The sequence below is a fragment of the Eulemur rufifrons genome, chromosome 29 (genome assembly GCF_041146395.1).
Source record: "Eulemur rufifrons isolate Redbay chromosome 29, OSU_ERuf_1, whole genome shotgun sequence".
Taxonomy (NCBI): Eukaryota; Metazoa; Chordata; class Mammalia; order Primates; family Lemuridae; genus Eulemur; species Eulemur rufifrons.
Genome location: NC_091011.1, coordinates 23,783,461 through 23,804,572, shown reverse-complemented (window position 1 = coordinate 23,804,572; position 21,112 = coordinate 23,783,461). Strand labels below are relative to the sequence as shown.

Here is a 21,112-nt window from a genome sequence, read left to right as displayed (position 1 = left end):
TGATAAGACTCCAGATTGGATGCTCGGTGTGCATGGACTGGTCACAGACTGTCTAAAGGATGATGCCATTGTTTGGTTGTGCTACTACAGGGATGTAGTGCTGTGCATACTTCTGGAAGTTTCAGAGCATTTATTTGCCCTGATACCTAAGGGTTCATTTAGAGGTTTTTCACAGAACACAAAGGTTAACTGTTTGGCATCAGATTGGGATGCCTACATTTACCATTCATGCTTCTCCTCTCTGGGGCTTTTGACAAGGGAACTAAACACCCCCAAACAACAGCAGAAGGAGATACAGGAGATTTGTACTAATAGCTGGGGAAGAACCCGAAACTCCCCAATCGAGAATATTTACAAACCACGAAATGGAGAATGTCCCTAAATCAATGGTTCTCAACCTTGGCTACACATTAGAACAACCTAGGCAGCTTTTAAAAAGCCTGAAGGCCAGGCTAGGGTGGGAGGCAGAGGTAAGTGTTTCTGAAAGCTGCCAGGTGATTCCAGTGGACAGCCATGGCTGGGAATCACAGCCCAGGGAGGGCTGCCACCTCCTGATCTCATGGGTTGATCAGGCTCCAGGAGAGGCCTTACCTGGCTCACCTGTTCAGCCTTCAGAGTGGGAGAGGTGGCAGGCCTGTCCCCTAGTTAACACGAGCTGGTTCCCGTCCGCTGCTGGGCCAGTCCACTTGGGCAGGAGCCAGTAAAAAGGGGACAGAGTCAACAATATGGGGTGAGGGTCAGATGTGTTCCCACTCCACGGCCTAACTATGGCCCCCCATCCCAGACATCTGTGGACCTGAGTAGAAAGTCATCAATGTCCAGAGTTAGCCCAAGACCAGGAATCGGGAACCATGCTCTTTGACCTTCTCCTTTCAGAGGGACCTTGGTGAAGTCCCTTCTGCAGGACTCAGCTTCCTACAGAGCAGAGGGAACGAAGCCTGCTCTCTGCTCAGGTAGGGTCCTCCCGGGTCAGCCCGGGCCAGTCTTCCTCTGCTGGCCTGCGGGGCTGCACATTTAGAGAGATGTGACCTCGTGTGCTCTGTTAATAATATGTGACTGCCACTGCTCTGGATTGAGAAGGGGACAGAGGGGAGCAGTACACAGGAGGACGGAGGGAGATCCGGCCACTCAGGGTTTAAATAGCCTGTGAAGACACAGTACTGGAAGACAACAGGCGCTGTGTCCATCTCTCACTCCCACTCAGTTCAACAAACGTGCAAGAACTGCCTGTCACGCAGCGGGTGCCCTGTGAGCACCAGAGGCTGCAAAGTGTGAAAAACAGGGTCCCTTATACCAAGCACCCGCCGCGCACGCTCCTGAGACGGATGTGAAGGCAATGAGCTGTGACGCGATGGGAGTGTCTTAATCAACGAGCGCTGAGAGTGCTGAGGGCACTGCGGTGGGCGTGGGGTGGGGGACGGGGGCCCACCGTGCTGTTGGTGGGAAGGCATGCGGGCTGAGGACAGGAAGAACCCAGGACACAGCACGATAGTCCCATGTGGTGCCTCAGAGCACAAGGTGCCTAGCTGGGTAAGAGTCTGCCAGAGGCTTTAGGTTGTGGGGAATGTTAATATAAAATACCCGTTTTCTCATCTGGTGAAGTATTCACAGGAATCAGACTGAGGGGTTCAGCAAGAGCAGATTTTCTATTATTACACCCCAGACTTAGGCTCACTTACTCCCCAGGCAAGATGACACATGCATGGGGAAACGGAGGCTGGCCTCCCCTGCAGTCACAGAGCCTGTCTCACAGGACTTCCCACGTGGCAGGGAGAGCAGAGGGCCCTCCATCACGGGCAGCCGGGTGTCAGCACCGGCCCAGCAGGACCCAGGCTGCACGGGGCCAGTTCCTGCAGAGTAGGGAACACCTCCCTGGGGAGGTGCCTACACACAAAAACACGGGGACAAGGACATGAGTGTGCCTCCTAACGTGAAGGACGCTCTATCCCTTCTGAGGCATTGGAGCTTGAACCTGAACGCAGGGGAAGAACTGTCAGTGAAAACGTGAAGCTCCAGTTCCATAATGGAGGCTGTTGTGGACGCCCTTTTGTGTGCCCGGCACTGTTCTAGGTGCTGTACAATTACCTTGCCATTTGTCCTTAATGCCGAGAGTTTACAGACAGGGAAAAGCAGATTCTTAGAAATCTCTTTCCGCTATTCAGCACATTCTCAGTAATGTGCCATGGGGTCCTTTAACCGTCAGATTCAGTGGATTCTAATCTACAGTTAGCTGCGTTTTGAGCCCCTGGTGCCAGTCATCCCTGAAAACAGAAGAAAAGCCAGACCCCACCACCCCACCACCCCACATAGCTTGCCAAAATTAATCTCCTGATGTTTAGGAAGGAGTAGTAAAAAAATAATAATCATAACCTATTAAATGAACTGACATCCTACAGACTAGAAAGGGCGATTGCAATTTCAAAATTAAGATGCTCTTTTTAGGTTGATGTGGCATCAGTGGACATGAAATACTTCAGCAGCCTCCTAGAAAAATTCAGTGAGCATGTTCCTGCCATCCCTGTGAGCCCTAGTGCAGAACCTTGTTCCTTATACGAGTGTGGGACCGATATGGCTTCTGCCTGTCTGGTTGCATCTCTCCGTAGCAGTTTTCCTCTTTGCTCACTATCAACCTGGTTCCCCAAGGTTAGAGTTCTCTGTCTGGAGACAGTGTCGGTTCCGGCAGATGTGTGTTCTCATGCCCTGTGGCAGTGCTCTCTCCTTCTGAGACACACACACACACACACACACACACACAGAGCACACAAATACCCTGCTGCCTAGCTCTTCCACTAGCCATCATCACTGTCTCCACTCTGCAGGTACGAGCTATTTGCTTTCATTGGGAGGATGATTTTGTCTAGTTTTCAAAAATGCATTTTAAATGCATTACATTCCTCAGTAAAGTAAACACAGAATTACCATATGACCCATCAACTCCACTCCTGAAACACTAGTTGAAAACTAGTGTTCAAACAGAAACTGTCACACAGGTGTTCATAGGTGGAAACCCTGGGGAGTGGATAAACAAAACGTGAGTGAGCCCTACGATGGACGTGACTGCACAATAGAAAGGAATGCAGTGCTGAAACGTGCAACAACACGGATGAAGCTTGACAACGTTAAGTGGAAGAAGCCAGACACAAAAGGCCACATATTGTACGATTCCATTTATATGAAGTGTCTAAAACAGGCAAATCCATAGAGACAGAAAGTAGAGTAGTGGTTTCTGGGGATGCGGGGGAGGAGGGAATAGTGAGTGACTGCTGATGGGTACGAGATTTCCTTTCGGGGTGATGGATGTTTTGGATCTAGAGAGAAATGATGTTTACATAACATTCTGGATGTAGTAAATGTCACTAATAGTAAATTTTATGTCACGTGTATTTACCACAATAAAAAGAAGCTGAAAAGAAACCCTATCAGAAGGAATCTTTGGGAAAAATGCATAGGTCACACATATTTATAAACATAATGATGGTACAAAGAGTGAAGTCAGCATCTTATTAACAGGCACACTTTGAGGCCCTTGCCCACTGGCGAGATTTAGATAAACAATTCCTCACATGCCCTCGAGAATTCACATCAGAGGATGCCTGTAATCCTAGCACTCTGGGAGGCAGAGGTGGGAGGATCGCTTGGGCTCAGGAGTTCTAGACCAGTCTGAGCAAGAGCAAGACCCTGTCTCTACTAAAAATAGAAAAAATTAGCCGGGCATGGTGGCATGTGCCTGTAGTCCCAGTTGCTCGGGAGGTTGAGGCAGGAGAATTGCTTGAGCCCAGGAGTTTGAGGTTGCTGTGAGCTAGGCTGATGCCATGGCATTCACTATAGCCCTGGCAACAAAGAGAGACTCTGTCTCAAAAAAGAAGGAAAGAAATTCATATCATGAGTGGAGGAAGTGGAGGAGACAGATACCCAAGCAAGTGATTTCATTCTGGTGTTCCCAGCCAAACCATCTCAATCACAACCAGTTCAGCAGGAAAGTGGCCAAATTCAAACATGATTGTGTTTACATCCCAAGTCCTAAAGAACTCCCCACTGCCCTCTTCTCCCAGCCCCTGGCAACACCCTTCTGCTTTCTGTCTCTATGAATCTGACTACTCTAGGCACCTCATATAAGTGGAATTATACAGTATTTGTCTTCTTGAGACTGGCTTATTTTACTTAGCTTATGTCCTCAAGGTTCATCCATGTTGTAGCATGTGTCAGAATTTCTTTCCTTTTTAAGGCTGAATAATATTCCATTCTATGGATATACCACATTTTGTTATCCATTAATGCATTGATGGACACTTGGGCTGCTTTCACCTCTTAACTATTGTGTGTGATGGAGCTATGAACGTGGATGTACAAATAGCCATTCAAGTCCTTGTTTCCAATACTCGGAAATAGACTTGCTGGATCATATGGTAATTTTATTTTAATTTTTTTGAGGAAACTCCATACTGTTTTCTATAGCTGCTGCACCTTTTACATTCCTACTAAGAGTGTGCACGGGTTTCAATAAATATCGTACTTTTATTTTATAGTAGCCATTCTTGCACATGTGTGGTGGTATCGAATGGTGATCCAAGTCCTACTTTAAAATAGTTACTCTGCACTTACAGTAAAACCAGCTGCCATTATTTCCATTAGTAGTGAAACTTCTCCACCAGACACTGCAATAACTTTAACAGTATTGGGTAGTTCGTGTCATAAAAATCAAAGGATTATATGTCCCAAGACTGAGAGAACCTGTAGACAGAACACACTGCCAGGAGGAAAGGATTTATTTCCGCCTTTGCAGAGGGCAGTTGGGGGGTAAGAACCTCTGCCCCTCCGAGCCTGATAAGAGCGCTGACCACACCCTTCGCAAGCTGTCTCCCAGCATCCCACTGTTTCACCACGACTGCTGTCTTCCCAGGACACTCCTTAGTTTCTCTGAACCTGTGACGGTGCTGTCATGTATAATCTACCTCCCGCCACCTGCTCTGGTGCCTGTGCCATTTCTCTGCTCCTCTTTTAGCCAGTGCTGTCTCTGCTTCCTCTCATCCTGTTCTCTCCAGAGCTTGGCCCTCCCAGGCCTTCTCCCCTCCGAGCCATGGTAAGAGCTCTCACCAAGGCCACCAATGCACCTCCACGCTGCCAAGTCCAGTGGGCAGAGGCGTTAGCCACAGCACACACCCCCTCCTTCTGAAGCACTGCTTCACTTAGCATTTCCAGCAACCCTCCTCTCCCTTCTCCTTCCCCTGCATGGACTGCTCCTCAGGTTTTTTTTTTTTTGTTACACCAAAAACTTCAGAGTTGTCTTTGACTTCTCCCTTCTCCCAAATCTGACTTATCGGTAGGCTCTAGGGTGTCTTTCTTTGAAATACATCCAGAATCTGATCTCTCTCACCTCCTCTGCCACTCCCACCCTGGCCTAAGCCACTGTGGATTTCCCACTCAAATTGCCACTAGAACCTGCTAACAGGCTCCCCTGCTTCACACTGCAGCCCAAGTGGCTTTTCCACAACCCAGGCCCAGCCATGCTACCCTCTGCTCGGAACCCTTCTTGCTCCAAGTCAATTGGAAATTTCCATCACAACTCAAGACCTACATGAACTATGCCCATCTTCTTCCACTGCTCTCCTCTCACCTCATTTGGCTCCAGCAACACCTGCAAGTTCTAGAACATTCCAAGCACACTCCTCCTCTGGGCTCTTTGCATTTGTGGTTTCTTCTGTATGAGACACTTTCCCCAGATATCCATGTGACTCACCCCCCACTTCCTCTGGATCTTTGATCAGATGGTACCTGTCTTAGCTCAGGCTGACATAACAAAGTACCTGCCATAGCCTGAGTGGCTTAAACAATAGAAATTTAGTTTCTCATGGTTCTGGAGGCTGGGAAATCCAAGATCAAGGTGCCAGCCAGTTCTGTTTCAGCCAGTTGTGTTTCTGGGAGGGCTCATTTCCTGGCTTGCAGAGGGCTACCTTCTCACTGTGTGCTCACAGGGTGAAGAGAGAGAAAACAAGCTCTCTGGTGTCACGGTTTATAAGGGCACTCACTAATCTCATCATGAGGGCCTCACCCTGATGACCTCATCTAAACTGAATTATCCCCTAAAAGCCATATTTCCAAATACCCTCACAGTGAGCACTAAGCCTCCAACATCCGAATTTGGGGGGGGATGCAATTCAGTCTGGAGCAGCACCTTACCAGAGAGGTCTTCCCTGACCACCCTTCATAAAATAGAAGTTTTCTCTGCCCTGTCACCTTTTATTCTCTTCACACTGTTTTCTAATTGTCTTCAAAGCATTTATCACCTCTTAACTTTATGTGTGTGGCCCTTGTCTGTCTCCCCAGTACAGTGGAAGGCCCTAAATGTCAGGGACTGCTTCTGTTTTCATTCACTGGCTAATCTCCAGCTCCTGGAATGGAGCAAGGCACGCGGACACTCCATAAATGCTTGTTGAATTAATAAATAAAAATCTTCCCTCATACATGCATTGCTAAGCCATTTATACAGTGAAAAATTTGGAAATAACACAAACTCCAACAATGGTGTTAAATAAATGAAGGCAGAGCCACCCGATGGAATACTATGCTGACCATTAAAACAGTGCTGTCAAATATTTAGTGACATGGGGAAATGTTTACATTAACTTGTTAAGTAAAAGCAATATCAAAAAAGTATACAAAAAAGTACATAAAATAAAATCTAAATTTTTTTAAAAAATTAATTTGTATGTCTATGTAGAAAAGGAAAATTTGATAAAATAGAAGAGACTAGAAATATGTATACCAAAATATTAAAAGCGGTTATCACTCAGTGGTTGAATGCTGGGTGATTTTCATGTTCTCCTTTGCTAATTTGTCCAAGTTTTTATAATAAATGGGTATTGCTTTTAATAATCATTGAAACTAATTTTTGGGTCACAAGTTACTGGGAGAGGAATGATTAGCCCAGCCCTGGTCTGAGCACCTGTAGGGAGGGCAGTGAGGCCCTGGGATTTGCAGGGTGACTGTCTCAGGGATTGGGTGGGCTCAGTTCTCTACAGAGGGTGTACGGGTGAGGAAGGAATGGGGGGTGGCTCATACGCCAGCCCCAACTACCACAGCGACAGTGGGGAATGAGGGAAAAGGCTAGACGTGCAATTTCTAAGGTGTAGGTCTGGCAGGTACCAGAATTATCATTTCCAGTGAAACCTGTCCTATCCTTCACTTAGACATCATAGGAAGTCTCCAGTGTAAGAACAGGAAGGGCCTTTTGAGGTCGTCCAGCCCAGCTCCTTCATACACAGCTGAAGAAACCAAAGCAGAAGTAAAGCGACCGGGCCCTGTTCACGGCTGTGGCGAAGCAGCGGCCAGAGCCAGGCTCTCTGCTCCCGGCCCAGTGCTCCCGCCACGTGGCCTCTTCACTCTCACGCCAGGATGGGCCGCAGCTTGGACAGGCTGTTTCGAGCCAGAGCCGACGTTAGGTCGGCCTCTCGTAGGAGCCCACCTTTTCCCAAAGCCCCCTTCCTGGCTCATGGGAAGCACACCCCAGGGCTGGTAGGCGTCCTCCCCAGGCCCTCACAGGGACCCTGCTTCCGAGGCCAGCCAGGCTCGTAAATCCCTTCGGGACATTCTCCAAGCCCTGCAGCGTCCATCCTCTGGTTGCTTGGCTACAAAATGGATTTTTGTTTTCTGACATGAAAATCTCTCTGTGCCTGGAAAACAGATGCAGGGCTTGCTTGATTTACAAATGACAAAAAATAAGGTTGGAAGCCAGCTTGGCCCCTTGGCTTCTGCTCGTTCAGCTCAAGCACTTTTCTTCTTTAAGCCCCTCCGTGTAGAGAATCTTTCATAGCAGGCTGCTCTGTCCCAAGCGGCTCTTTCAACCAACCGCTTTTGTACCCACAACTATTTTAACGGGAGACAGCAACAACGTTCACTCAGTCTGCTCTGGAAGAGCGGTGGGTGCTTGAGATTGGGGAGAGAGGTAAACACTATTTCTTACTGGGAGTTACGGTGCCATGAATTTGGAAGCCACTGTTTTCGTGACTCTGGGACGCCCTTCTGTGGGAAAGCAGCCTGTGTGTGAAGGGCTGCTTCAGCAGAGTGGCTCTACTTTTTAAGTTCTAAGAGATTCTAGTGGCATCTCATAAGGGAAAATCCCTCTAAGGAGATACTTGGATTTATAGTACTCTGAATAACCCTGACTAAGTCCTGGCCACTCACTTCAAGTAGCAGTGAATTTTTTATATATATATAATAATACACAGAGTTTGCCTTTCAGTTTTATGAAGAAATTTGATTCTCCTTTAACCTCTCTGCTGTTGTTCCCATCATATTTATGAAAACTGGCGGGAACTGTGTACCTATGCTGAAGTATGTTTTATTGCCCGGTGGTTCCCAAACAGGGACGATTTTGCCCCCCAGGGGACATTTGGCAATGTCTGGCGTCATTTTTTGATTGTTACAAGTGCCCATGGACATGCTACCAGCAGCTAGAGGGTAGAGAGCAGGGATGCTGTTAAACATTCTGCAACACACAGGACAGCCCCCAAATGAAGAATTATTCAGCCCAAAATGTTAATAAAGCCAAGGTTGCAAAACCCTGGCCTAGAAGGTTTTTCTGTAGAAGACAGGAGATTCTTAAATCTAAGAACAGTCATTTCCAAAGCTGTCTTCTCATATAAAATTAGATCAGGGCTGTATATCAATGTCTTTTTACTTTTCACTCAGTTAATAAACTGGCTAAAAATCTGGCACTGCCTATGTCTTTTGGTCCAAAATATCTTTATTCTAGAACAAGTGCACTCATTAATTTTAAAAATGTTTTAATGAAAATGACAGTGCCCATTTGTTTAATGTTTTAAAAGTTTCAGAGACCTTTCTACATGATAGTTTAAAAACATGTACCTTATCTTAAAAGATGTTTATGATGATTTATATATGTTCATTGAAGAAAATTTGAAAAGTACATTTTTAAAGAGTTTTTTTTTAAATGGTAATTCTATCACCCAGGAGTAAACATTTTAGTATATACTTAGGGGTTTTGGGATGAATTTTAAAAATAGTTGCGGCCATTCTATTTATACGATTTCATCTCCCCAAAAGCAGTCTTTGTAAACATTCAGACAGCTGCTTAGTATGCCACCATATGATACTGAGCCCTGTATTAACTAAAAACTTTTGTTGAACACAGGTTACCTGTTTTGCATTGTTTTAAATTTTCTGTGATGAACACTTATGCTTTTTATATTGCTTTTTAACTAGCACAGCAACTTGGATTGTTCTGGGGACTTTGGGACATGGTTACTTAATGCCTTGTTCAGGACAGAAACAGAAAAGGCTCGAGCCAAACGCAGCAGAGGAGATCCCAGGAGACACCATTCGGCTGGAACAGTGGGAATATAGATTTAAAACTTGGGTAGACCAACCAAACCATGTATCTGTATATATGCAGATATATGTAAGTAGATGCCAAAAAGAAAAAAAAATCTGGAGGCAGAAACACTAAACTTTTAGTCATGGTGACTCAGGATAGAAAATTGAGATTAGGGGAGGGACAGGCAGAGGAACTTTCGGGGGTTTTTTTCATTATCTTCTTCTATATTCTTTGAATTCTTAACTGAGAATATATTCATATGCATTATAAGTTGTGTAATATTTAAACATAATATCTTTTAGAGAATGATTTGGATCTTCATGAAACACAAGTCCTGTTTATATCGGCAGTTACTTTTACTTTTTTAACTTCCTTTTTCACCAACCCTGAGCAGACCTGGAGATGGTGGTATGTTTTGAGTAAATAAACTCTTAACACGCATGCAGATGATAGGCCTTAATAAGTTGTTCTCCTCACAGTGAATTAGACACGACTCCTCAGCACCCACAGCCTGTGACATAGAAGACAGGGGTGGAAACACGCAGTCTAGGGCCAGGAGCCTGGAGGTTTCAGGTGGGTGGGCTCACGTTACCTTTCGTTGCTTTGCTGTTGCTTTAAGTGCTGGTTTAGTGACAGTTTCCCTGTGAAGCGTGCACAGCCGGTCCCTGGGCTAACAGACGGTGAAACGGCTCTTGTTTCTTTCAGGCCGTACACCTGGTCCCTGGCTCCAGGCCGAGGCAGCCACGCAGAGCTCTGATGACATCAAAGGCAGAAATTCTCAGGTAACACGTCCCTCTGGTCTCAGAATGTAAAACCAGGAATTCTCCTCAGGGAGCACAGAATTGCTGAGGGCGTGCTCTCTCCTGAACAGCTTAACCTTTTTCCTCAGACTGCTTTTCCTCGGGGAAAGCCTTTCGGTGTGCCTTTGTTTCAAGCCAGAGTGAAACACTCATAATTTCAAAATCATGAAGGATGAATAGGGGGCTTCCCTGGAATCAGCACCCCATACAGAAGCAAATTTAGCAACTCAGCAGCCCTTTGGAATCTTTCTGCAGCAATCATCCCCATCACCCCCGTCTGCCCTGCTTATGAAGGCTTGCGAGAAAAACTCCTAACGTTTATAAAACATAATTCACTGTTCTCTCTCATCTGTAGAATACATGATTTCTTTCAGCACCCTTGGAGTTTTTTCCCCCATCTATATTATTATAAGTGATTTTGACCAAATTTAGTCACAGTTCAAGTCCTGGTGGCTACAGGAAATTGACACAGAGCTAGAAGCAAAGCCAGACAGGTGCCATGTGATAAGACATTCTTTGAAGAAACACCCTCCATCTCACCCAGGGCAACTTGGACAGAAGCGTTTCTTGATCCAGGCGGAGATGACGTCTCCCACTGCGTACGATAGGATCTCATCTTTAAAAGTCCATTGTTTTCTTTGAAATCATATTCAGCACTGGCCACCTCCTGTTTCAGAGCTCTATGTGACAGACGACGGTGTAAAATCAATTGGAGGAAAAAATTGTTGATAGGCATTCACTTTAGAAGATTATAACTGATTTTTACTTTCTTCTTTGTGTGTTTCTGCAATTTCCGCATTTTCTACAATGAACATATTACTCCTGTGATCAGAAAAATATGGTAGTAAGCATAATCATAGTCCCCTATATTTACCTGGCTCTTTACATTTTGGGGCTAGCTTGCCTATGTTATCTCATTTGATCCTTTTAATAGCCCTGTGATGGAAGTTGGAGAGATACCTTTAAAGCCATTTTTACAGAAAAGAAAACCACTCCAGAAGGTTGAAGAAAACTTGCCCAATGTCACAATGCCCAGACCGTCTGACCTCTTGTCCAGAGTTCCTTACACTGTACTTTACTGCTTTTCCTGGCATGTCAGAGTCTCCAGGGACGAGAGTCATCCTCACCATCAATGTGGCAACGCTGTGTCCCCAGCCTCATGGCAGGCGTACACCTAAATCACCTGAGACTGGTGGTTTTGATCTCTGTCCGTAACAGTGTAGTCAGGGAAGGACTGTGAAGTCCCCTTTGGGCATTCCACATTAAGGATCTTCTTTATGTCTCGCACCTTAATTCATTTTCACTGCACTGAAACACAGAGCAATTGCCCAGAGAAATCACTGAGTTCTAGACATTGCAACTAATACCCTACGGTGTGCTTTCTTCTTTTGTGTATATAGTGACCAGTGCGTGTGTGGGAGCCCCAGACTGGAAGGCTTGGGTTCCTTTCTCTCTTTTTCATTGCCTTGACTCCGGATCTTCAGCAAATTCTTCGAAGCGCATCGCTGTCAAGTGAATTGCTGATACTTGGCCCTATAAATGTTTATCAGACAGCATTAGGTCCTCACATACCACCAACTACATGTCCCATTTCATCCCTTTTCCACCACGCCCCCTGGAGTAAAAATCAGCTCCTCGCATACGCATCTCCCCTGCCTTGGCAGCCTTGCACGAAGGAGGAGAAGCTGCAGTGCTCAGCCCTGGGTGGCAGGCGGGGGTCTTTTGTGTGCAAGAGTCTTCTAACCCCACCCAGTAATGTTCTGTCCTGTTCCCACAGTTATCTCTGAAGACTCTCCGGTGAGAAGACAGATGAAGCCAAGGTCCTGGGTTCCAGACTGCAGGACGGGCACTCCCAGGAAAACATGTCAGACCGCCCTCCCCACCATGCTCCAGCTGTAATTCAGTAGACATGCAGGCTCTGAATGGAGCATTCATTTATTGTAAATACGTGGTTTGCACGGGCTTCAAAGCAGCATTTCAGTCTACTTTCATTTGAGTAATATTTTTAAAAACACCCACCATTTTTCCATTTTTTACATCTTGGCACTCGTCTGTCAGTACAGATAGAAGCCTGTCCCTCCCCCCACAGGCCCATTCCATGACTGTGAATATGCTTGCGGGCTGGCCCTTTCTAGATTCTGACCCGTTTTTAGAGAGTCCTTAGTTTGCAGGTAGTCCCAAAGTCTGAAGTATCCACGACTTCTTATTGGCATGATTTTGTATTCTCATAGCACCAACTGCAAGATCAAACCAAATAATGCCTTACAAATGACGCAGCTCAGAGGAAGTAGTGTGTCCCCCACACCCAGACAATGCCACGCAGCCTCCGGTGAACGAGATGCCACGTCTCGCTTCCGTTTTGCAGTACAGGGATGTTTTTTCGCTGCCTAATGTAAATATATCACAGAGTAAAGGCAAGAGTGGGCTTGGCCCTCCCAGTGCCGGCCACAGGGCCCCTTTTGTCACTGAACAATCCTACAAGTAGCCAATGCTCCTACTGTTTACACTGTCCCTTGTGCCCAGGTCTCCGTCACTTTCCTCCTGTCCCTTCCAAGTTACCAGCCCCATCCTGGTAGCCAGGGTAAGGTCAGCTTTATGAGATTTCGTTATTTGTTTCCCTACAAGTCAAAAACATACAGAACTCATTATTATAGTCAACTACTAATTCTATCTCAGAGGTCTCCCCTGCTGCCCCCACTTCGAGTGCGGGATTTCCATGGAAAATATGACATGAAACAGTATAGAATGAAATGGCTCATGAAATGCCTGCCTCAAAAATCTGTTGCCACATGCCCACCTTCAGGAACCTTGGAATCACCCATCAGGCAAAACCTAGTGCCCCCTGAGCTAAAGGAGAACCTCACCAGCCTACAGCCGCACCCTGTTCATTCCCTTGGGGCGGCTGGTCTGTGTGGGGGAGATGTGTGCAGGCCCAGCCGCCGGAGTGGGGAAGGGTCAGGCTGATTGGGACTGCCCCTCACACTCTTTTCTGAGCCAACAAGGGAGTGGAGTGTGTTCTTGTTGTTTGCGGCCTGACCCCAAATGCTCCCTGTCTTTGGTGGGGGAGGCTGTGACAGAGGAAGGAGGGAAAACAGGAAACACACTGATCCCTGGGCTGTGCTCAAAACAGCTGTCGATGAAAGGATATTGGAAGGGAGAGGAGGGGGACCAGTGAAAAACGTGTGTTTTGGAACAACGCACTGATGCACTCACACCAGAAGGATCTCACGTCCAGACCAAGCCATCCAGAAAGGTGGACCGTCGGGAGGGTTTGGGCAAAGGTGACTGCATGCACCTAGGTGTTGTCTGGAGTGAGTATGAAGATGGAGCCCTGTTGATACGTCAGGGCTGCCCTTTCTCGTTCCAGATAGAAGCCAGTGAACCAGGGTCAAGTTCCCTCCTCTGGGGAATGAGTCAAATCAAATTGCAACAGCTAAATCCATGGAAAATAAGCTTTCGCAGGTCATCAGCTCTGGGCATAACTGATTTGTTGATTCTAGAAGGTTTCTAAAAGGTCAGGATTTCTTTATTATAACAGCATCCACTCCACCGCCCTCCCTGTGGTGTAGAATAATTATAAACGTTTTAATTATCGTGATTAAGAAGGCCCCAGACAAAGGCAATTCCAGCTTCAGAGTAGACCGCCTGCCCTGATGAGGTGTTTATACATTCATGTTCTGTACGGCTGGGACAGAAATTCAAAATAAAACTATTTAAGGACAGAGAGAAGGAACGAGCAGAAACCAAAAGCGGCGATTAGGGAGAAATCTCAGGAATCTGGCACCACCTCTCTCCTCGAGACCTATCACTGAATTCACGACCGTTGAGCTCGTGCTGGCGCGCTGAGTTCCCGCGGCCGTGGGAAGGTTTCCTGACCGTAGACTCACACGTGGGGCATCTGAGTCGCAGAGTCCCCCGCCACCCTCACACATTCTCACTGACACTGTCGTCCGCGACTGCCCCAGCGTTTCACATGTATTTTATATTTATTGATGTCTCCCTCTGCAGATTCATTTCTTTGTACCTAATAAACTTTAATAAGTGCAAAATGCTTCCAGTCGTGTCCTTGTTAAAACCCATCAACGGTCACTGGTACCAATCTAAGCCAAGCGTGTTTAAGGATTAGGAGGGCTTCTAAGAATGGCAGAGCGAAGTGGTTGTCTACACAGCTTGCTGTAACATACCGTGTTAGACACAGGGCCTTTCTTGAGCTGACTAACCGAATGGGTGTTTGTAAAAACTAGGCAAGGGAAAAAACCTTTCTCAGATGCATTTTTTAAAGTAGATATCGCTATTGTTTTATTAGTACAAGATGGGTAGCGTATTGCTTATAAATTCTGGTAACTTGTAATAAAATGGAACAACTTTTAGCCCCCGTCAACCCAGCAAACCCCTCAAAATAGCCTCCTGTGTGGGGCAGAATCATCTCAATCACTGTAGTGTTTTAAGGTGGACTCTGGAATGGGATACAGGGGAGGGGAGGTTCGTCTGCGAGGCACGCTGGTTCAGAACTAGAGCTTGGAAGGCAAACAAGGATCTGAATCTCTGTTTTGCCTTTTACAAATTGGAGAGAGTAAATTACTTAAATGGTCTGTGCCTCGGTTTCCTCATCTGTCGAATAGGTCGAATGGGGACATAAATATGTACCTGAGCATATACTGATGAAGATTCGGTGACATAACCCTCAACCCTTGGATCACAACAGAGCCAGGTGACGGGGTGCCCCGCACCCTGGGGAGCAGCCAGTTTACTGATTCCACGCTCCCACAAGCAAGCTCTGCTGGCCGCGTCCCAGGCATTCCATCTAGATGCTTGCTGAGCTGCTCAGACCATACTTCACTGGCTCTGCTGCTGGATAACAAAGACATAGCAGCAATTAAAATTCATAGATGTTACCAAAATAAATCTCATCCAGAAACTAATTTCAAAGCTGGTTACTACACACTTTGCATCAGAATTAGTTAAGGGGCTGACCTGTTTTATCTGTTCTCTTACTGGTGGAGATACAGATAAGCTCTTCAATGACCAAAAGGGACAATCTCAGTGAGGAAGAATGGCAAGAGCCCAAGATAATCTACGAAGTGGATGATGAACTGCAAAGTCACATTCACCGTGGCGGGTGGTGAAGTAGCCATGATTCCAGGTGCCCCCTGTGGAGTTTAGTATGGGAGGGGTGGTCCCCAGACAGGTGAGGGGAGCAACTTAATGGGAAGGGCTGTGGACACCTGAAGCAAGTTCCAAATTCTCAGATGCTGCCCCAGGAGGCTTCGGCATCCTGCAGGAACCTGCCTGTTACGGACTGAATTGTGTGCCCCCAAAATTCTCATGTGAAAGTCCTAACCCCCAGTCCCTCAGAAGGTGACCTTACTTGGAAATAGGGACACTGCAGATATAATTAAAGATGAGGTCATACTGAAGTAGGGCAGGCCTTTAATCCAACATCACTAGAGTCCTTATAAAATGGGAACATTTGGACATGGTGAAAGTGAAGACTGAGATGCCAGCGACCCGACCAAGCTGGGCTGGAGACACGGACAGGTTCTCCTCTGCCCTCAGAAGGAACCAACCCTGCTGACACCTTATTCTTGGACTTCTGGGCTCCAGAACTGTGAGGCAAGATATGTCTCCTGGTTACACCACCCGGTGTAGGATACTTTGCTATGGCAGCCCAAGCAAACTAACCCACGCTCCATCCGCTTGGAGCTTCCCAGGAGTGTACGATGTCTGTGTAAAGAGAGCTGGGAATAGAATCTAAAGAATTAGCAACGCCTCATCATATGAATGGGGCAGTCCTCTACTCTGACCTTGACATGGGTCACTCATTGCAGGTGACTCAGTCTCCATATTCATGAACAAGACATTCAGTTGCATTTTGCCTGCCACAGTGGAGGCAGAATCATGGAGGCCATCTGGCACTTCTGGGCCACAAGAGTGGGGAGGGTTGGCTTTTTTCTTAAGTGGCATCCTCTCCTGTTGTGGAGCTGCTAAAGCTTTAGGATAAAGGTGGTTGGCATGGAGGGCACCAGCTGTGCTGACACTCTAGCCTTTGGATTCTATATACTAGTTTTTATCTCTTTTTTAAAAAATTATAGTAAAATACACACAATGTAGAATCTACCATCTTAACCATTTTTAGTGTTCAGTTCAGTAGTGTTAAGTACGTCTACACTGTTCTGCAACCATCACCACCATGCATCTCCGTAACTCTTCATCTTGCAAGATGGAAACTGTACCCACTAAACAGTAACTCCTGTTCTCCTCTCCCCTCCCCCAGCACCTGGCAACCACAATTCTACTTTCTGTCTCTATGAGCTTGATGACTCTAGATACCTCATAAGTGGAATCACAAAGTATTTGTCCTTCTGTGACTGCCTTATTTCACTTAGCATAATGTCCTCAAGGTTCATCCATGTTGTAGCATATGTCAGAATTTCCTTCCTTTTTAAGGCTGATGGATATACCACATTTTGTTTATCCTTTCGTCTGTCTATAGATACTTGAGTTGCTTCCACATTTTAGCTATTGTGAACAATGCTGCAATGAACAAATATCTCTTCTGGGTTCTGCTTTCCATTCTTTGGGGTATATACCCACACACGGAAGTGCCAGATCATATGGTAATTCCATTTTTAATTTTTTGAGCAACATCCATATTGTTTTCCACAGTGGCTGCACCATTTTACATTCCCACCAACAGCACATAAGGGTTCCAGTCTCTCCACATCCTCACCAACATTTGCTATTTTCCATTTGTTTTTGGTTTTTTATAGTAGCCATCCTGATGGTGTGAAGTGGTATCTCACTGTGGTCTTGTGTTTAGTTTTAAAGAGTGAATTTACCAACAGAACAGTACATAATGCAGGTAACTACTAAACTGCTTGACTTTTAAAGATTCCAGTCAGAAAAACATGTCCCCTTTCATACATTTTCTATGTTGTGACTGATGCCCACATTTATTCACAAGACATGAGATAGAAGAGGCCACTGGACATTCATTTCAGTATTTTATTGTTGTATGCTTGATGCATTTAGAGACAATTCCAACGGCAAGCACTGGATAGGGACGTTATCTGGTTTGTAGATATTTGTACAAAAGACTGTTAAGAGTACATGGTCAGTTCCCACTGCAGGAAACAGAAAGATTTTTTTAATTATTCCCTGCCAACAGCATTTCCCATCTAACACATTTAAATTCTCAGGACATGATTGCAAACACGTACATGTTGGTTCCCATGAGAAATCTGCAGGTGACATTTCAGGATGTTTGGAGTTAATCAGATAAAGCACATTTAGACAGAAACCACAGGAGAGGAGCTGGGACTTAGGACCGTGTGGAATGAAATGCCACAGCATCGAGGAAGCATACGGTAGCCTGAGGCAGCACATGTGAGTGACCTGCTGCTTTTCCCCCTTCCAGGAGCATGGCCAGCAAGGTGGGCTCCCTCTCTCTCTCTCCCTCCCACCCACCTTCCTCTGTGTGCTTCCTTCCTAAAGCTAAGAGCTCAGCTGAAGACCTTCCCAACAAATGATGGATGGCTCTTCAGTCAAGAATGCAGTTAGTGGTTTCCTGACAGACACCCTGGTCCCACCAGGCTTCCCTGCTGGGCCAGCCAGAGTTGTACAACACCTGTACCAATGTGGGATGACCTCAATTAGAAAGCGAAGTAATTTGCCTGGTTGATAGTTATTTTTATACCTAATGATTCACCCAATAATAAAGGAACTCCACTGCTAAGATCTAATAGGCATATCCCTGCTCTGTTAGCTTGTAAGAAAGCCTCCTTCTAATAACAACACTGGGTCTCGTGTTATTGGGTGCTAAAGAATCTCCATAATTTCGATTATATCTTTATTCTACCTAAAGCTTCAAAGCACCTCCAAGAATGAAACAGTACTAATTCTGCTTTGCTAAGTTACTTTCACTGGAGCCTCTGCCCTGGAGTGTTAGGGCTGTCCTTGCCTATGGCAAATCCCACCTTCTAGACCACACCAGCCAGCTTATGTTTGGTTATGGGGTATGGGGGTGGGGGAGATATTCCGTGCTGTATGGCCATGTCTTCCTTCTGCACAAAGCATGCTCAGCCCCCTCAAGTCTGAACAGATACACAAATGGTGTTCTAGGATGCTATTTACACATTGTGACCTTTAAACATTATTTCCATATAACATCTTGAATGTTCATTTTCCCCCTGTTGCCTTCAGAAAAGCAATCCCTAGTCAGGAAATTATCCATGTAATAAGCATTTTTTCCAAAGCAAAATGTCAGGAGTTCATTGTTTGTTTTTTTTTAATTCCCCCTACAACAGCCAAAAATCTTGTAACATATTTCCAACTGTTTATAATAAAAGTCACTAAAAGTTGAGTATAGCCACATTAGCAGAATTCTTTGCTCTCTTTTTGTCTTTCCCTACCCATCCCACTGCCCTTATTGGAGTTCTGACTCCAAGCAGATCACCTCCACGCCCAGTGGAGTCTGCTAGGCCATGCCACGGAGGGCTGCCACGCCCCCTAGTGGTAAGACTAGACATCACAACTGTGTACAGTATCAGCCAAGGCAATGCTCAATTGATCCTTCTCAGAGATGCCTGACCAAGGTCAATGTCCCCCAACAGAAGTAGCCATGTGTTTCCCACTGCACGAATGGGTAATGACACAAAGCTGGCAGGGTTATCCATAGCCTTTGTGTGGCCCGAAGGAATGAGAGCAGGCCTCTGTGTAATTTATTCTCACCAGACTTCTTGGGATCAAACCCTGAATCACCTTGGTTGTCTCAGACACGTCAGGTCTAATGAAATGTTTCCATAATAGGTCAAGGTGAAACCGTGCAGTGAAGTTTCAGAGTGGCTTTCTACATCCTCTTGCTCTAAACAGCCACTCAGCAGGTGGACTTGGGAGGGGGTAGCTACCTGCATCATCCTTGAACCTCACCCTTTCAGGATGGCCACGCCACCTACGAGGAGACCCTAAATTCATCAACAGCAAAAGCCCCAGCCGAACCTGCACAAAGCTCTTAGCAACTACAAACCACCATTATTGGTTGCCCTTAACCTTGTCAGCTGAAATATTCTTCCCATATCTCACCATTTGCGGTTAATGATTTTACATACAGAATTTATAAAACTGCTGAGCAAAAAGCTCTCGGTACTCCCATACCCACATTCTTAGAGGGTCGGTAGAAGAAAACACTTGTTCTGATAAAACCTCTGATCCCAGTGTTCACACCTGTGTACTGAGGGGCTGGGTCCCCTCCAGCTCTCATGGCCTGCGACACTGCTGCTGAGGAGGAGTTACTACCTCTAAGTCACTTCTGAGACTACAGACACACACGATATTTCTGTCTGCAGATTCCTACCAAGAATGACGAAACAGGGTTCGGCCCAACGGTGCTCTCCTGCTAGCTGCTGTGTTAACATACACTTCTGCTAACCATCTCTGCCCATTTCCCACCCCCCACCCCCGCCCCGTCCCCACCTGTCCACTTCAGCTACCAGTCTGAACGAACGAAGCTACTGGGCCATGTGAGCTATGAGGATACGGGGGAAGACCGGGGAAGGCAGTGCACAGGTTTGTGGCTGCACGGCCGGGCAGGAAGCGTGGGGGTGGACAGCTACCCTGCAGAGAAATGCTTCTGCCTCCATCTGTTGCCTCCTTGCCCTCTTTCTTCCCAATGCCGAGCCCATCTGGTCTTCTTCACATGCTTTTCTATGCCCTGGTGGAAAGTCAATCCTTTAAGTGAACATGACATTGGAAACAAATCAGTTTAATTAAAGTCTCTCTGTTGAGCCAATGTAGTGACTGCTCAGATCCCAGCTATTTTAACTGCAATCTAAACAGTCAAGAGTCCCTGCTTTTCTTTCTCTCATTAGCTGAGAGATTCACAGCCTCGTGGGGTGGAACGATGCCACAGGGCCGTTTAATTAATCGCAGACTAGATGCCGGTAACAGACCCGGAATCACTTCTACACAAGGCCATGTGCCTGGCAGCTACGTAGACAGATGATGATCCACGTGGTGATTTGGGGAAGTCACCAGTGTGGCTCTGTGAATCTCTAAAGTGGGTGGGTTCCGGCTTTCACAGCTGACCGGCTCTCCTGCACGTGGCACGGCTCTGTGGGGCTACCACAGTGCAGGGAAGACAGCTTCTTCGGGATCACAGGACTCGGGAAGGGTCTGGGATTGGAGAGGAGCCACCTTTACTCCTTCCTGTTGGTTCTGTTCCCCAGAAGACACCTCTGGAGACACTGCACGACAGACATGCGCTGGAGTTAAGGGAGGCCAGGCAGGTTCTCCCTCAGCTCCACATACAGGAGCCCTGTGTGTGCAGACAAATGCCTTTTGTTAACCTGAAAGAAACCACTACGGAGAGAGAGGCTAAGACTTCAAAAGAGTTTGCTTTTCCCGCCAACTCGGCATTGTGGAGCCTGATGAACTCTAGTCCTCCCGTAAAAGGCTAATGTGTCCATTGTCACTGAAACACAATAATAGCAGCTTAAATCCACAATTAGTCACACAACTGAACGACAGGCAAGTGGGATACAGGTTACACTGCAGAAGAAGGGGACCTACATTGCAGAAGAAGGGGACGCTTTGAGATTCAAGGCAGAACACAAGGTAGCAGTTCGATCTGGCTTCAGAAAAGGAGGCCACATCTCAGCTTTCTCATTTTACTCAAACAGGAGAGTGGTTTGTTTTGCTGGTAATTTAGTAAGGTGGGAAGTTTTAAATAAGAAGGGGAAAGGGAAGGCTTACTTCACTTAAAGAACTTAATCTCCGTGTCAACACAGTCATAGAAAAGATCCCCCACTTCGGCGAGGTCCGGGGGGTCAGAGCTGGTCAGGATTTCTTCCATGGCTTCCAGGCCTTGCTTCTCCAGCTCCAGCATGGTCTTCCTCAGCTTGTGACCTTGCTCCTGGGGAAGGACATGGCCGCTTTACTGTCAGCACAACAGTGGGGTCATCGCAGTGGACGCTGAAAGCCT

At 46.4% G+C, this 21,112-nt stretch overlaps 2 protein-coding genes across 2 annotated transcripts in view; one reads left to right on the top strand and one right to left on the bottom strand.

Moving 5' to 3' along the window:
• Window positions 1-14,175, top strand: part of WIPF3 (WAS/WASL interacting protein family member 3) — a 90,231-nt gene extending 76,056 nt beyond the window's left edge. The window contains exons 8-9 of the mRNA XM_069461238.1: window positions 10,040-10,116; window positions 11,912-14,175. Of these exons, the coding sequence (XP_069317339.1) occupies window positions 10,040-10,116; window positions 11,912-11,935 (101 nt within the window). The 3' untranslated portion in view covers window positions 11,936-14,175. The remainder of the gene's footprint in view (window positions 1-10,039; window positions 10,117-11,911) is intronic.
• Window positions 14,176-19,614: 5,439 nt separating this feature from the next.
• SCRN1 (secernin 1) overlaps window positions 19,615-21,112 on the bottom strand; it is a 62,583-nt gene continuing 61,085 nt past the window's right edge. The window contains exons 8-9 of the mRNA XM_069461856.1: window positions 20,884-21,043; window positions 19,615-20,446 (exon numbers count right to left, since the gene is read on the bottom strand). Coding sequence (XP_069317957.1) covers window positions 20,885-21,043 — 159 coding nt within the window. The 3' untranslated portion in view covers window positions 19,615-20,446; window position 20,884. The remainder of the gene's footprint in view (window positions 20,447-20,883; window positions 21,044-21,112) is intronic.